The 16,350-nt window shown below is 39.9% G+C and overlaps 1 protein-coding gene across 1 annotated transcript in view; it reads right to left on the reverse strand.

Moving 5' to 3' along the window:
• PTPRR (protein tyrosine phosphatase receptor type R) overlaps nt 1–16,350 on the reverse strand; it is a 252,470-nt gene that overhangs the window by 16,014 nt on the left and 220,106 nt on the right. Inside the window, exons 11-13 of the mRNA XM_047787199.1 lie at nt 8,809–8,919; nt 7,058–7,215; nt 1,296–1,409 (exon numbers count right to left, since the gene is read on the reverse strand). Of these exons, the coding sequence (XP_047643155.1) occupies nt 1,296–1,409; nt 7,058–7,215; nt 8,809–8,919 (383 nt within the window). The remainder of the gene's footprint in view (nt 1–1,295; nt 1,410–7,057; nt 7,216–8,808; nt 8,920–16,350) is intronic.

Raw genomic sequence — 16,350 nt, forward strand, 5'->3', positions numbered from 1 at the left:
CAGAATGGTGTTCCTTGGAAAATTAAAAGTATTATTACCATATAATCCAGCCATCTCATTTCTGGGTATTTACCACAAAGGATCTCAAATAGCAGCTATTTGCACATCCATGTTCACAGGAGCATTATTCACAGCAGCCAAAAGGTGGCAGCAACCCAAGTGTCCATTGACAGATGAATGGATAAACAAAATATGCATATATATATATATATGTATATATATACATACATATATATATATAAAATGGAACATTATTCAGGCTTAAAAAGGAAGGAAATTCTGACACATGCTACAATGTGGATGCATCTTCAAGATATTTAGCTCATTGAAATAAGCCGGTAACAAATAGACAAATTCTGTAGGATTCCACTTGTACAAGGGACCTAGAGTAGGCAAATCCATAGTTAGAAAGTGAATGAGGTTGCCCAGAAATGTGCATTTGTTGTTTAATGGGTACAGAGTTTTGCAAGATGAAAAGAGTTCAAATGGAGACTGGATGCACAACAAGGTGAATGTACTTAACACTACTGAATTATACCCTTAAGGATGGTTAAGATGATACATTCTGCTAGAGGTTTTTTTGCCATTAAAAGAGGAAGAGTGAAAAAAAGACGATTCTTGGTAGCTACCATGTAGTATGACATGTTAGAAAGGATCAAGATCCCAAAGTGAATGACTCAGTTAAGTCAAATGAAAATGCAGAGTACCGGAGTTCCCGTCGTGGCGCAGTGGTTAACGAACCTGACTAGGAACATGAGGTTGCGGGTTCGATCCCTGGCCTTGCTCAGTGGGTTAACGATCCGGCGTTGCTGTGAGCTGTGGTGTAGGTTGCAGACGCGGCTCGGATCCCGCATTGTTGTGGCTCTGGCATAGGCCGGTGGCTACAGCTCCGATTTGACCCCTAGCCTGGGAACCTCCACGTGCTGCGAGAGCGGCCCAAGAAAATGGCAAAAAGACAAAAAAAAAAAAAAGAAAAAAGAAAATGCAGAGTACCTATAAAGGAACGGAGGTGTGAGACCAAGAAGGAACAGAGACCACAGGGAACAGCCTGTGTCAGAGGTGAGGAAGGGTGAAGCATAAGCGCTTCGTTTGGGGTTCCTGAAGGTCAGTGTCACAAGAAACACTTTCTTTGATGGCTTTTTAATGTAATGTATATCCTTAAGCATTTTACACCAGTCCCTATAGAGAGTTAGGACTTCGGAGCCTGTGGTGTTGACAAATTCAGGCTGATCCAATCAGGTTGCCACAATGTGGATGCTCTGAAGTGTCTCTCACTGCATCCTGCGGACACTCACCTGTCCACACGAAGCTGGCAGACGATGCTCAATGCGTCCACAACTCCTTCCTCTCTCAACTGTCGACAGCCAATGGATGTAGCAATAAAACATCCGGTCCTGCCTATCCCTGCACTGATAAGAACAGGTACCGAATTAAAAGGGGCAAGGAAAATACCAAAGATAAAATACATGCTTTTTTTTTTTTAAAGCACATATTGTTTATTTTTCTGTACAATATTGTAACAATATAGAAACAGGGGCAGGGAGAACACTCAACAAATTCAGGATGCTGCTGCCTCTGGTATGGTGGGGAGGATGATGGGACTAGAGAAAATAATTCAGGGACCTAAACAGTATTGGTTCAAGCGTTTAACAGTATGATTTTTTTTTTTTTTTTCAAATAGGGCCACACTAGTGGCATATGGAAGGTCCCAGGCTAGGGATGGAATCAAAGCTGCAGCTGGAGTTCCCGTCATGGCACAGCAGAAACGAGTCCAACTAAGAACCATGAGATTTTGGGTTTGATCCCTGGCCCCGCTCAGTGGGTTAAGGATCCAGCATTGCTGTGAGCTGTGGTGTAGGTCAAAGATGTGGCTTGGATCCTGCGTTGCTGTGGCTGTGGTGTAGGCCAGTGGCTTCAGCTCCGATTAGACCCCTAGCCTGGGAACCTCCACATGCCACAGGGTGAGGCCCTAAAAAGCAAAAAAAAAAAAAAAAAAAAAAAAAAGCTGTAGCTGCTGGCCTACACTGGATCCAAGCCACACCTGGGACTTATGCCACAGCTTGCAGCGACACCAGATCCTTAACTCACTGAGGCCAGGGATTGAACCCACATCCTCATGGCTACTATGTCAGGTTTTTAACCTGCTGAGCCATAGCGAGAACTCCTGCTTTTTTTTTTTTAATTAAAAATACAAACAATCTGTGGTGAAAAGAAAGTGAAATTAAATTAATGTCAGAAACGAGAACATTCAATCACTATTTTTTTACATTTACTTTGGTAACAATAACAACCACCCCCCCCATAAATGGTACAAGCATGAGAAATAAAGAGATAAACTTTACATTCTTTATAAATTGCATTTATACTTAGAAAATAATATTAAGAATTTATATTTATACTTATATATATTTACACTTTTGCCTTTAGTATTCTAAGAACTTTTAAAAAATATTCTTTTGAAATCATGGACATGGAGAACAAACTTGTGGGTGCCAAGGGGGACGGGGAGAGAGTGGGATGGACTGGGAATTGGGGGTTAGTAGATGCAAACTATTGCCTTTGGAATGGATAAGCAATGGGATCCTGCTGTATAGCACTGGGAACTATGTCTGGTCAGTTGTGATGGAGCATGACAATGTGAGAAAACAGAATGTATACATTATGTGTGGCTGGGTCACATTGCTGTGTGGTGGAAAATCAACAGAACACTGTAAACCAGCTATCATGGAAAAAATAAAAATCATTATAAAAATATTCTTTTGAAAGGATATTTTAAAAATTGGAAACAACAGGATTAATACAATAAGGAGCAATTAGTAACAATTAAGAACAATTTGGCAGCAGCAGCTCTTGTGTACTGAGTGTAGAAACCCTGGGCTACGTTCAGTGCTTAAATGCCATTCTTCCTTTTAGTTCTATGCAGTAGGGTGGGGATGGGCATGGAGGGAGTTGGTGGGTGGGAAGAATAGTGAAAAAGGTACAGTGTTCTACAAAGAATAATTAGGACTGAAATTTGGGTGAGCAATAGGCAGTAGCAAGGGGGGGAAAGGCTGACACACATCACAGATGTGAGTGTGGGGGAATGGAGTGGAACAGTGAGAAAAGCAAAAAGTCAGAGGTGCCTCCCTTGGAGAACTGGAAGAATGGCAGTGCCCTTAAGATGAAAGGGGAATTCTGGGATGAGGGCTAATTTGAGGGAGAGAGTGGGGAGTTGGGTCTTAAATATAGTAATGTTGAAGATGCTAGTGAACAACTGAAGATTCAGTTCCATTTGGAGAGAGGATGTGGATAGAGTTACATATTTCCAGTATTTTCAATTCCTCTCTCTCCCCCCCCCCCTTTTCTTTTTTTTTTTTTTTTTTTTGGTTTTTAGGCCCATACCTTTGGCATATGGAAGTTCCCAGGCTAGGGGGCAAATCAGAGCTACAGCTGCCAGCTACGCCACAGCCACAGCCACAGCCACAGCCATGCCAGATCAGAGCTACATCTTCGACCTACACCACAGCTCACAGCAACAATGGATTCTCAACACACTGATCAAGGCCAGGGATCGAACCCACATTGTCCTGGATACTAGTCAGGTTCATTTCTGCTGAGAACCCCCTCTCTCTTTTTAATTAAGGTAACAGTTGAATAGAAATACTGCCTGTCCTGGAAGGTTCACTCACTAATCTCCTTTAAACAGTTATGTCATCTACCCAACAAGCTCTCTCTCTAACAGTTTCAACCACCTTTATGTAAATTTCTCTCTCTTAAATCTACACTTAAATTCCCCAAGTTTCTCCTAAACTCTAGATTGGCATTCTACCTCCTAGTTGGCACTCTTGCTGTTTCTATTTTATACTTGCTGCAGTTCAATATATCTAAATTCAATGTATCTAATCCAGAATTAATTATCTTTTTCCTCAATGGCATTACCAGTCTGCCACAAGTTTTCCAGCCTAGAAATCTTGGAGCCTTCGTTAACATCTCCCCGCTCTCACCTCCTACATCCAATCTGTTACCAATTCTTAAATTTTCCACCTCTACCAAGCTCTTGGGAATCCATGCTTTCCTTTCTATAAACTGTACTCACGTTCTTGAAATCTTACTTCGTGATTAGCAATGATCTCAGGTTTCCAAGTCTCAAGTCTCCTCCTGGACTAATTCATGATACACACAGCTGCTAGGTTCATCTTTCTAAAACAGGGACCTGTTCATATTACGCTTTACTCAAAAACAGTAGACAGTTCCCAAGAGTCATCACACAGGGTCTAAGTGCCACATCTTGGCATCCAGACCCTTACGTAATGTGAATGTGACCAACTTCCAAGCTTTATGTCTTTTTGCTCTCTACCTTGTATCCCTTATGCCATTGTTTTCATTTGCACCATTGCAAAAAATCTCTTTTATTTTCCAGGTTTCCTTTTTTGTGTTAATAATCTATCTTCAGTCAAAAATGTCCTCCCCCATCACCTTTTCAAACTATAAACATTAGTTCTTTTCTCAAGATCTTGTTCAGTGTCATTCCAACTTCTAGAGGCTTTCTTCAGTCTTCATGGTTCAAATGAATGGTACCCCTCTTGGCGCTCAAATAGCACTTATTTCTGCTAGTTGGCACTTGTTTCCTGTTGAATGTGAGTGCAGAAGAATTCAGAGGAGGGGTGAGTCCCTTTGTGTTGAAGTGTCTATAGTGAGAGAATTTAGTGCCTTTAGTGAGAGTTTGTTTCATGAAACAGATGGGACTTGAACTATAGCCCATGAGTGTCAGGCATTTTGGTTACCATGAATGAGAGAGATTGTTCCATGTATGCAGAAGGGTATAAGGAAAGAACTGCTGGAGAACAGAAAAAATGAGGTGTGACAGTGAGTACACTAGGTTGGCTTGAAGAGAAAGTTACGTTAGAGGAATAGTAGGATATAAGACTGGGAAGGGGTGTTCCTGCTGTGGCTCAGTGGATATGTCTGTGAGGATATGGGTTTGATCCCTGGCTTCACTCAGTGGGTTAAAGATCTGGCTTTGCTGTGTTGTAGGTCACAAATGTGTCACTGTGGCGTAGGCCTGCAGCTGTCGCTCTGATCTGACCCCTAGCTTGGAAACTTCCCCATGCTACAGGCGTGACTCTAAAAGAAAACAACAACAACAACAAAAAACAAACAAAAAAAGCAATTGGAAAGGTACAGTGGGGCCTATAGCTAAGGGGTTTGGCTTTCATCCTCTAAAAGAATGGAGCTTTTTTATTTTTTGAGAATTTTTTTTTTTTTTTTTTTTGCTTTTTAGGTCTGCACCCGTGGCATATGGAGGTTCCCAGACTGTGGGTCGAACTGGAGATGCAGCTGCTGGCCTACACCACAGCCACAGCAACATGGGACCGAGCTGTGTCTGTGACCTACGCCACAGCTCCCAGCAAAGCTGGGTCCTTAACCCACTGAGCAAGGCCAGGGATTGAACCCTCATCCTCATGGATCCTAGTCAGGTTCATTTTACCCCTGAGCCACGAAGGGAATTCCTACTTTTTGAGAATTTGATGGAAACAATGAGTTTTCACTCACCAGGAAACTCACCTAATTTAATGGACCCAAATCTGTTCAAGTCATTTCTAGGAGGTCACTGGCCCTGTAGCTAGTCCACAGATCCAAGGTTAAGAATTTCTGCTCTAGGCAATGGGAAGCCTTTGAGAAGTTTTGAGAAGAGAGTGCAGGTGATGAAAGAGGGTTTTAGGAACATCATCAAAGAGGAGTGCACAGAGTAGGCCATGGTGGAGGTGGAGCGTGGGGAAGCAGGGTGTGTATGTGCAATTAGCCGACTACTTCTAAAATACATGGATGAGGTCATAAGGGCCTGAACTTGGGTGGTGGGGCAGGAAGTGAGGATTATGGGAGAAGCTTTGAAGGGAAAGCCAATCTGGTGACTGATTAGATACCAACGCTGGAGTTGAGAGAAGGGCCAAAGATAACTGAGTGCCTGGAAAAAAAGATGGTCTCATTCTTAGAAATAGCAATCAGAAGGGGAGCTGGTTTTATGGGGGAAATGGTTAGTTCATTTTAGATATCCTGACTGTTTTATGATTTGGGGTAGGGGACAGTTTTAGCCCTAAAGTATGGCCAATTAAGTATTTTTCTTCAGCCCCAAGCTAAGTGTCGGGTAAGGCCTAACGTTCAAAACTAGATAATGACACCTTGGAGAAAGAGACATAGAGTAAATTTTACTCTTAAATCACAAAGGTTCAAAAGAAAGCTAAAATTGTAATATAAAATAATGACTTTTTTTAATTAAAAATATCATCCAAAGCTATCTTACAAGACTTAGGAAGTTAAGTAAAATAACAAACGATTTTGAGAAAGTATGGAAAATTAATGTCCAGTTGTAGAAATAACTTTAAAATATGTGCTTTAGGTTGGGCACACTAACAGGAAAACAAGGAAGAGGTGTACGTTACAGGGGACACCTTAAGCTGGACATTAGGGAAGGGAGCCACCACGGACATCTGTCACTTTTGTCAGCCAGTACCCTGCGTGCCAGTACCAGCACTTTGTTTTCCTCTTGGTGAATTACCAGTTGCCCACTTCCCAGTTCATAAATTTATTTCCATCTGTTTTTCATGAGGTAACTTTGAGACTAGTTGTCTGGTTTTCACCAAATTTGACCTAATAATAAATGCTATCAGGACACAATCTGAGAAAAGTTCAGGTGCATCTTGAAACAACAAAAAAGCTATTGATAATTTCAAAAAAACATGTATCATTCCCATCACATATGAGACGAATGAGGTGAAATGAATCAAGCTATGTGTCAAGGCAGAGAACTGAAAGAACAAGGTCTCCTGTTTCCTGAGCTGTTAATTAGAAGTGATATGTGCTCCCCTGTGGGATTGTTTGCTGAAAATACACTGTTAACGTCACTTCATTTCTGTTAAGTATCATCCTGGTCAAGAGTCAAATATCAGGAAGTTAACCAGTTTTGAGACAGACTTATCAGCCAAGTCAGAATCAGGAAGCGAAATCCAACTTCCACCTGCTCTAGGACTTTACAAAGGATGGACAGCTGCTTAGGCAGAAAGGACAGTTCATCGCTTACCTGCAGTGGACAATCACAGGCCCTCGGCCCGCGGAGGCGAGTCTGTCTTCTTCCACATCCAGCATGAGCTGTAGAAGGGGCTGGGCACTGTCCGGAGTCTTGTGATCCGGCCATGAAGTGTACCAGTAATGCTTCACATGTTGGGTGTGACTTCCTTGCTGAAAATAGCAACAGCCACCAAAGGCTTCATTACATGTGGAACTCCAAGTCATCCAAACCACAAGACTGAATCGCCTCCTATCACGCCCATCTTGCTGGCAACTTATTTCTAGGTGGAAAAGAATCTAGGGGATTTTTGCAGAAGACTCTTTCACCCTGAGAACATTTTATGCCGATGTCAAAGTCTGACAGTCTTGCTTCTATTAAATGAGAAATACCTATTTGGTATAGAAAATGTATGTAACATATATGCTCAATATATGTTTGTCATTTGTTAGAATAAACATAATGGTAGATGAAAATAGAGTCAAGAAAGAATTGGGATACAGTGTTTCCTGCTCTTTGAATATTCCTGACAGGTGATTATAAACATATTAACCAATATAAGAACACTTAATTTTATGTTCAGTCATGATAATAATTCTACACACATCCCAAATTCCAGTTTTCAACAGCGGTGAGGAATCCCTGGAGTAAAGGAGGGACAAGGGATCACCAGATTAGACATGGCTCGGAGGAGTTCCCATCACGGTGCAGTGAAAACGAATCTGACTAGTAACCATGAGGTTGCGGGTTCGATCCCTGGCCTCGCTCAGTCGGTTAAGGATCTGGCATTGCTGTGAGCAGATGAGGCTCAGATCCTGCCTTGCTGTGGCTGTGGCAAAGGCGAGTAGCTGTAGCTCCGATTCAACCCCTAGCCTGGGAACTTCCATATGCTGCAGGTGTGGCCCTAAAAAGCCCCCCCACAAAAAAAAAAAAGAAAAAGAAAAAAAGAAATGGCTTTGAGTGGGCATTCCATGCACATCCTCTCAAAACCCAGTGTCCAGTCAGGGTCCTGGCATAGATGAGGCGCTCAGCATTCGAGAACACGTGTTGAAGAACAGGTTTCTGCCAGTGCCTTTCTGCCCTGAACCTCCCTTTAGAACCCGTCAGTGCAGCTCTGCCCTACTCTCTCTCTCTGCTGTGATTCTGTTCCACACTGATTCTGTCCTGAGATAGAACTGGAACCTTTCAGATGATTGCTCTCTAGAAGTGAAAACAATCCCATGGCAACGTCCCTCAGCATCTGCAGCCCGTAATTTAAGTCAGATAACTTTTCTATGACATAGTCTGGTCTGGGAAAGTCCCTATAAATGACTGTAACTCCAAGTTTTGGAAGATCTCATCAACACTTCAGGCTCTTCTTGCCTCCCACAGCCACCCACCAGCACAGATTTTCCCTTTCACAGTTTCCAGGACTTACTTAAATCTGCTCAGCCCAAAGTGACATTAAAAAAAAGTCATGATCATGTCTCCAGCAGAAGCCTTTGGTTAAAGGTGCTCAACGGGTTAAATCAGAGATGTAATATTTATGCACATTAGAAGATCACACTCCTACGTAGTGAATTTCCTTAATTTAATTATTCCACATACTAATAGTAGCTGACAACAAAGAAATACAGAAGGTAGTGATTATAATTTCTCTTTGATCTTGACATTCTTTGATTCATTTCAATGGAGTCTGAAATACTTATTAGGATAAAAAATTTACAAGTAGAGATGTAATCCTCTAACTGTTTGCTGTGTAGATGACCACAGCCGAGTAGTCTTACCTTTAAGACAAGATTTCGAACAGTATAGTTATCACATTCTTTGACGTTGATAACCAGAACCTCAACTTTCCCATATATTCCTCTTTTTTCTGGCCAGTAAAGCACACATTTCTGGAGGAGGGGACAGAAGAACACAGCAAATATTCATGGTTTTCACTGGCTTTGAAGTACTTTTTCATTCAGGCATCTCAAAAATGTCTATTTAATTAATTTAAAAAATCAAGTGTCAATTTTTACAGCTCTGTAAAAGTGCTAAAACCACGGAACCATTTTCAACAGGTAAGCTTCATAGTATGTATGGTATATTATAAATTATATCTCAATAAAACTGCTTTTAAAACAAAATATCTATTTTTACATACGTCTGCCAAACACTATTGCTAATAATCTCATACAAAAAAAAATTAAAGTTTCCCAAGTACCCACAAAGAAATTAAGAAATAATTTAGAACTGAATTAAGAATTAGGAAACTAAGATTCACATGTCAGCGTTTATCATGTGACGAAGAGAATTAAAAAGAAGTTCTCTTACAATGATTGAGGCACGTCACATTTTCCTGCTTCATCAAACAAAAATCTCTAATAAGAGCATTTGTAATGTGTTAGATGCCACAGAATGCAGTTTCCCTTGTAAGTAAAACAGATGAAATGACCACTAACACACCTACAGTACTATATTTTCAAGGACCAATGACCTTTTCACCTATGGGAGCCACTGAAATAGACATATAACAAGACTATTTTAAAAAACTTTATGATGGATCCTCTTTGAAGGGTTTAATAACAATAATTGTATTGCAAGCAAGACAATATAACACAATGGTTAAGATGCAAGTTTTGGAGTCTGAGAGCCTGGAGCCACATTTTGATCCCACCATTTATTGGTGAATCTATAAGCAGGAAACATAATCTCTCTGGCCTCAGTTTCCTCAAGATTTAATACATGGAAAGAACTGAGGACAAAGCCTGGCATACAGTAACATTCAAAGCATGATGTTATTGTTACTATATTTTACGACTATTGGATTATGGAATGGGTTTTTGATCTAAAGTGATTAATTAGATCATTACTTAAATATGTATTAGATCATGCATTGAATATTATTTTTATGAAATCCAAGCTACATTATTAAAAAAAACCTACAAAATGAGATGCAAGCATATGTATAAGCTCATATTATTTATTATTTTGCCTTTTAACTCCAAAAGCACTATTCCCTTTTTACCACACATTTTAATGATTAAGAATGCAGAGTGTGAAAGGTAAAATTTTGAGTGCCCGTGGAAGCAATTTAACTTTAGAAATACTGTTTAAATAGAATTTGTCATTTTCTTTCAAACACACATGCATATTTATAGAGAAATTCCTTCGCTTGTTGCCTTTAATTGGGACTTTTCGTCCTCAGGACACTTGTTTCTTCACATCTGTGTTAAAGTCATAGGACTATACTTGAAAAAAAAAATTAGATAGTTACAGATTTTTTTATAAACAGCCAAAAAATTACAGAATTATAGAACTAAAGGAAAAGACATGTAAAATATCAGAAATACAACATCTGGGATCTATCATGCTAAGTACTAAATATTCTACATGATAGAGTCACAAGGAAGTCACTTCACCTAGTGGAATCACTGCTTCTTTCATCCACTACAATAAAGACATATTTGCATCCTCTATGCTTTGGTCCTTTTCCAAACAAATAATTTTCACCTCTATTTACATGCCATCCCACCTCCAAGACTGTTAGGCAATCAGGCTACAGGCTTACTCTGGTGGATATAACATTAACACTGAGAAAAAAACCTTTTAAAATAGAGCAATTTTCTTTCCCTCCTCATTTACGAGTTGCCAAATGTCTCCTATTTCCCCTGTTTGTTAAAGATAATCATACAAACCAATCTGCCTGGTTTCTTTCAATGGAGCATCAATTATTTCGCTGCAAGACCCGGGCTATTGTGTGTGTCTTAAAACCCATGCCTCCTGGAAGAATCCAAGAAGAGTGACAAAGAATCTTGAAAAAGGTACTGAACAAAGAAAGAGGCATTCAGTAGCCCAGCAGTCTGGCATACGTGCCCCATTGTCCATGACCAGGCCCCAGCAGCAGGCCCCTCTTTGGGAAGGTGGCTCTTGAAACCGGTAAGAAAAGCTGCAAGGCAGGAGCCCCCAGCCTGCACCCTGACTCTTCGCAACATAATACAGGCTTGTGCACCTACTTGATAAATGGAAGTGCTGCTCGCTTCTCTCCCAAGCTTGCCGGGGCCCTCCTGAATGTTTTTCTTGACTCTTCACCAAAAATGCAATTGGCAGCCAGCTCCCAGTAGACAATGCAATGTGACTTGTTCATTCAAACAACCCTTAATTAGCATCCCATCTCCTTTCTGAGATACAATGGCTTATTTTTACACCCTGAATACATTTTTTCCCCCTTTTAGGTGAATGTAGAAAAAGAGACTAGATAAGCGTGGGTGCTTCTGAATATGAGGTAGGGGAGAGCTGCAAATGTAGCTGTTTCTAAGAGCACAAGTTCATGTTCAAATTGTTTTCATGAACAGCTTTTTAAGGCTTTTTACATTGTGGCACTAACAATGATACGAAAAAAGAAGAAAATGCAAGGAAGGAAAATGCTCCCTCATAGATAATATTGTGAAACCACGCTAATTGTAGATAATTCAAAATAGCACACTATCCCGCAGACTATAACCCCAAATCACCGCTATTCTTCTGCTAACTGGGCTGATTCTTTCAGTAAAATTGTCTATTAATTCCAAGAATTCATAATTTGGAGAAAAAAAAAAGAGATTTCCAGAAGGTCATGTGTCTCTTATGCAATTAGTGAGCCCTGACTGTAAAGATTCTGGACATCAACTAATTTTTCATAATCAGTAATTGATAGCAAAAGTAGAATGCAATGCAAAGCAATGCAAACTCATATTTTTATGATCTTTTTTGTTTGTTTAACCTCTCCCTGCCCCCATAGTAGGGCTATTTGTGTATAAAGAAGGAGCAGATCTAGCTCGTATTTAGTTGTCTGAAAAAATCGGTTTTTTAAGTTACTTTCTCTTTAAATTCTATGCATTTTTAACAGTTTTATTGAAGAATAGCTGATTTACAAGGTTGTGATAATTTCTGCCGTTAAATTTTATGCATTTAAAATCAAAGAGATTTTGCTTTCTGGGCTAAAGACACATATCATCACATAGAAAGTGGCTCTAAATAAGCAAAAAGAAAACACTCAGTTGCATTTGGGTTACATTTGCCTATGAGAGGAATAGAACAGAATATTAAGAGCCCCTTCACCAATATTATATCATTGAATCTCTTCCACGATCATTTGAATGAGGTAAAGCAGAAAGTAGGTATTACTGTTATGACTTTTATCATTTTACAGCTGAGGAAACTGCAGCTCAGGTGTTTTGATAGGGGTCCCTGGGAACTAAACTTTTGTGGTGAGGACCCTCTGAGCAAATATCACTTTATAGATTCAACTTGCTGTTTTTGACTTCTGCACTGTTAACTACCTCTCCCCCCTCCTTTTTTTGGTCTTTTGCCTTTAGGGCCACACCCAAGGCATATGGAAGTTCCCAGGCTAGGGGTCGAATTGGAGCTGTAGCCGTTGGCCTATGCCACAGCCACAGCAATTTGGGATCCAAGCCACGTCTGCCACCCACACAACAGCTCACAGCAACGCTGGATCCTTAACCCACTGAGCAAGGCCAGGGATTAAACCCGCAACCTCATGGATACTAGTCGGGTTCATTAACCACTCAGCCATGATGGGAACTAACCCCCCCGACCCCCGCTTTTTTTTTAACCACAGCATTAACCAATGGCCTCCCTTCCCTCTATGAAATACGCTGATGCTCGGGGAACATGGTCCACTCTTTTCCTAAGTCCAGTACGTTTGTCCCTCTCTGCTGAGCTGTACGTTCACCAAGTGATATTTATACCCAAAACTCTTAATGGTGGTTGTACGCATTATTGGAGCTCAGTAATGTAATGAAATCTTTCCTGCAAGAGAAGATAACTGATTTTTTTCAGCTCCATTTTCAAATCTTTTGTTTATGCTCATTTTATAAAAAAGAGTAACTATGAGAGTATTCGGATTATTGAATACGAGCTGGCAATTACTCATTTATTCTTTTATTTAATTATTAGAAAGGAGAAAGGTTCATGTAAATATAAAGCCTGGGAATTTCTAAAGATAACTCCACCTTCACATATTTTCAGAGGAAATGAGTTTTGTCTATTCCAAACAATGACGCTTAACACAATTGAAAGTTGGCACATTTTTGGTAAACAGTATCTTCCTGGCAGTGTGAAGTCTACTGCATATTTCTTTTGAGCCAGACTCCTCACTATCATTTTGATCTGTAAGACATCAAAGTTTCCTCTGTGGTATTATATTTACATCTTTAGAAAATCTGGATGGAAAGGAATTTTTATTTTAATTTAGTGAGTAATCAACAATAACAGAAGTCAAAATCTTTATTGAAATATTTGGACTTATGACTGACTACAGGAAAATACATGTAGCAAATCACATATAGAAAACATGTAACATAATCTATTTGACGTTGATAATGCCAGAAGACATATCCCAGACATTCAGAAAGCCAAGAGGCTACAGTTCCGACTGTGGCTTAATGATAATGAATCTGACTTGTATCCATGAGGACACAGGTTTGATCCCTGGCCTTGCTCAGCGTTGTGGTGAACTGTGGTGTAGGTTGCAGATGTGACTCATATTGCACGTTGCCGTGGCTGTGGTGTATGCTGGCAGCTGCAGCTCTGACTCCACCCCTAGCCTGGGAATTTCCATATGCCATGGTGTAACCCTTAAAAAAAAAAAAAAAAAGTCAAGAGGCAAGAGGCTAAAAATGGTAAGAAAAAATATAATCCCTCTTTATTTTCTGAATTATATAGCCTAAGAGAAAAATGAAAACCAATCACCCTTTATGTGGCCCTTACTAAAAAACAATTCTAGCTTTCAACAGATTCACTTGGCTCTCCAACAGAGAATGCAAATTCTGAGAACGGTGCCTACAGATTAGCTCCAAGTATGATGCCCTGGAGAGGGAAAGAACAAGATGGGCTCTGTTGCTTTGCACATTCAGCATGGAGAGGTCTGAACATCGTCAGTGAACCAACTCAGTGTCACTTTGACATACATTTTTATCTCATTCGCCAGTTCTTTTACAATAGCAACTTTGGTTTCGAGGACAGAAGGGAAGAACACACCTGTCTCTTGGAGCTTTGGAATATTTGCCAATTGTTCATATCATCCTTGTTGGACTTTTTGTTGTTGTTGTTGTTGTTATTGTTGTTGTTGTTGCTATTTCTTGGGCCGCTCCCGCGGCATATGGAGGTTCCCAGGCTAGGGGTTGAATCGGAGCTGTAGCCACCGGCCTACGCCAGAGCCACAGCAACGCAGGATCCGAGCCACGTCTGCAACCTACACCACAGCTCACGGCAACGCCGGATCGTTAACCCACTGAGCAAGGGCAGGGATTGAACCCGCAACCTCATGGTTCCTAGTCGGATTCGTTAACCACTGCGCCACGACGGGAACTCCCCTTGTTGGACTTTTTAAAAATATGTCATGTTCGACCCAACTTGTAGGGAATGTTTTCTGACTAAACAATAATCTTGACTTCTTCTGTCTTGATGAAACCCTGACTGAAAAACAAGTTAAATCACTGAAGGCATATTTCTGACTTGTTTTTTAAGGGAACAAACCTATCACAAAATTTGAGGATTGAAATGCTCAGGATCACAGGAATTGTAGTTTCTCTTACACAGGTGCCACAACCTAGTCTCTACTCATTGCAAGGCATTGTTTCACACATGCTTTGTCAAGTTTTAACCCTTAATAAACATGCAATAGATAAGTGATGTTTTCTGTGGAAAATACAACTTATTTATTTTGAAACAGTCACATATCAATATTTATGTAATTACATAAATCACAGTGCCTTTTCTATGTTGTCTTTATATGATTTTACTTTTAGTAGAAGAAATGTAATTATTAAGGGTATGAAGGTACTTTGAAGAAACGTATTGTGACAGTCTAATTAGAAAATTATAATTCCAGAGGAGTTCCCGTCGTGGCTCAGTGGTTAGCGAATCCGACTAAGAACCATGAGGCTGCGGGTTCGATCCCTGGCCTTGCTCAATGGGCTAAGGATCCAGCGTTGCCGTGAGCTGTGGTGTAGACCAGCAGCTACAGCTCCGATTCGACCCCTAGCCTGGGAACCTCCATATGCTGCAGGAGCAGCCCAAGAAATAGCAAAAAGACAAAATAAATAAATAAATAAATAAAATAAAAAAAATAAAAAAAGAAAATTATAATTCCAGCTAAGGTGGGCTGGAGGAGTGCATTCTACTCAAAACTAGGAAATTTACTAAATCCTGTGTGAGGGTTGTGTGTCCTGGTTGTCAGTTATTTTCTTTTATTCATTTGTGTCTATCATTCTACTGATTTTTAACTTCTATTGCTAGGACTGAGTAGACAATTTTTATTTATTTATTTATTTATTTTTTTAGGGCCAAATCCATGGCATATAGAAATTCCCAGGCTAGGAGTCAAATTGGAGCTACAGCTGCCAGCCTACACCAGAGCCACAGCGATGCGGGATCTGAGCTGTGCCTTCAACCTACACCACAGCTCATGGCAACGCTAGGTCCTTAACCCACTGAGTGAGGCCAGGGATGGAACCCGTGTCCTCATGGACACTAGTCAGATTCATTACCACTGTGTCATGACAGGAACTCCTGGGAAGACAATTCTTAGTCACTCTGGTTGTTAAAATTGTAGGGTTTTTCAGTTCTACAGATGTGTCTAGTTGTGGACTTACTTTTACTTATCCAGCCTAAGATTTATTGTGCTTTTCAAATCTGAGCGTTCATGCCTTTCACCAGTTTGGAACATCTCTAGCCATTATTTCCTCAAATGTTACTTCTTTTTTTATATTCTCCTTTTTCTTCTTCTAAAACATACTTTACACAAACATTGGATATCTATTTATCTACCTACCTACCTACCTACCTACCTACCTATATTTAGTTTCAGGCACATCTATGTGTCTGAACCTCTCTTGCATATTTTTGGTCATCTTGACCTTCTAGGTAATTTACTTAGCTCTATTTTTTAATCCACTAATCATTTATTCAGCTGTGTCCAGCCTGCTAATATGAGGTTTTCTTTTTCATTTTAATGTCTATATAATACTTATTTCTAGGACTATTTGGTTTGTTTTGAAATTTCTCTAGTCTTTTTTGATAGCAACTTGTTCTTTTGTCAGGTTTTTAAAAATTTTACATTTTGTGTGCTTAATTATAAAAAGTAGCCTATATTTAAAGTTTTTATTATTTTAATTTTTTGTGGGTCTATTTATACTATTTGCTGTTTCTTCTGATTTTTCCTTATGTTGTCTATTTACTTGTGTGTATTACAATTTTGACTTCTGACTTATGTTGGATGGGCCTCTTAGTTGAAATTTTGTGCCATGTATGCTGAGAGTATACACATCCAGAAAGTCTTT

This window comes from Phacochoerus africanus, chromosome 7 (assembly GCF_016906955.1).
Source record: "Phacochoerus africanus isolate WHEZ1 chromosome 7, ROS_Pafr_v1, whole genome shotgun sequence".
Taxonomy (NCBI): Eukaryota; Metazoa; Chordata; class Mammalia; order Artiodactyla; family Suidae; genus Phacochoerus; species Phacochoerus africanus.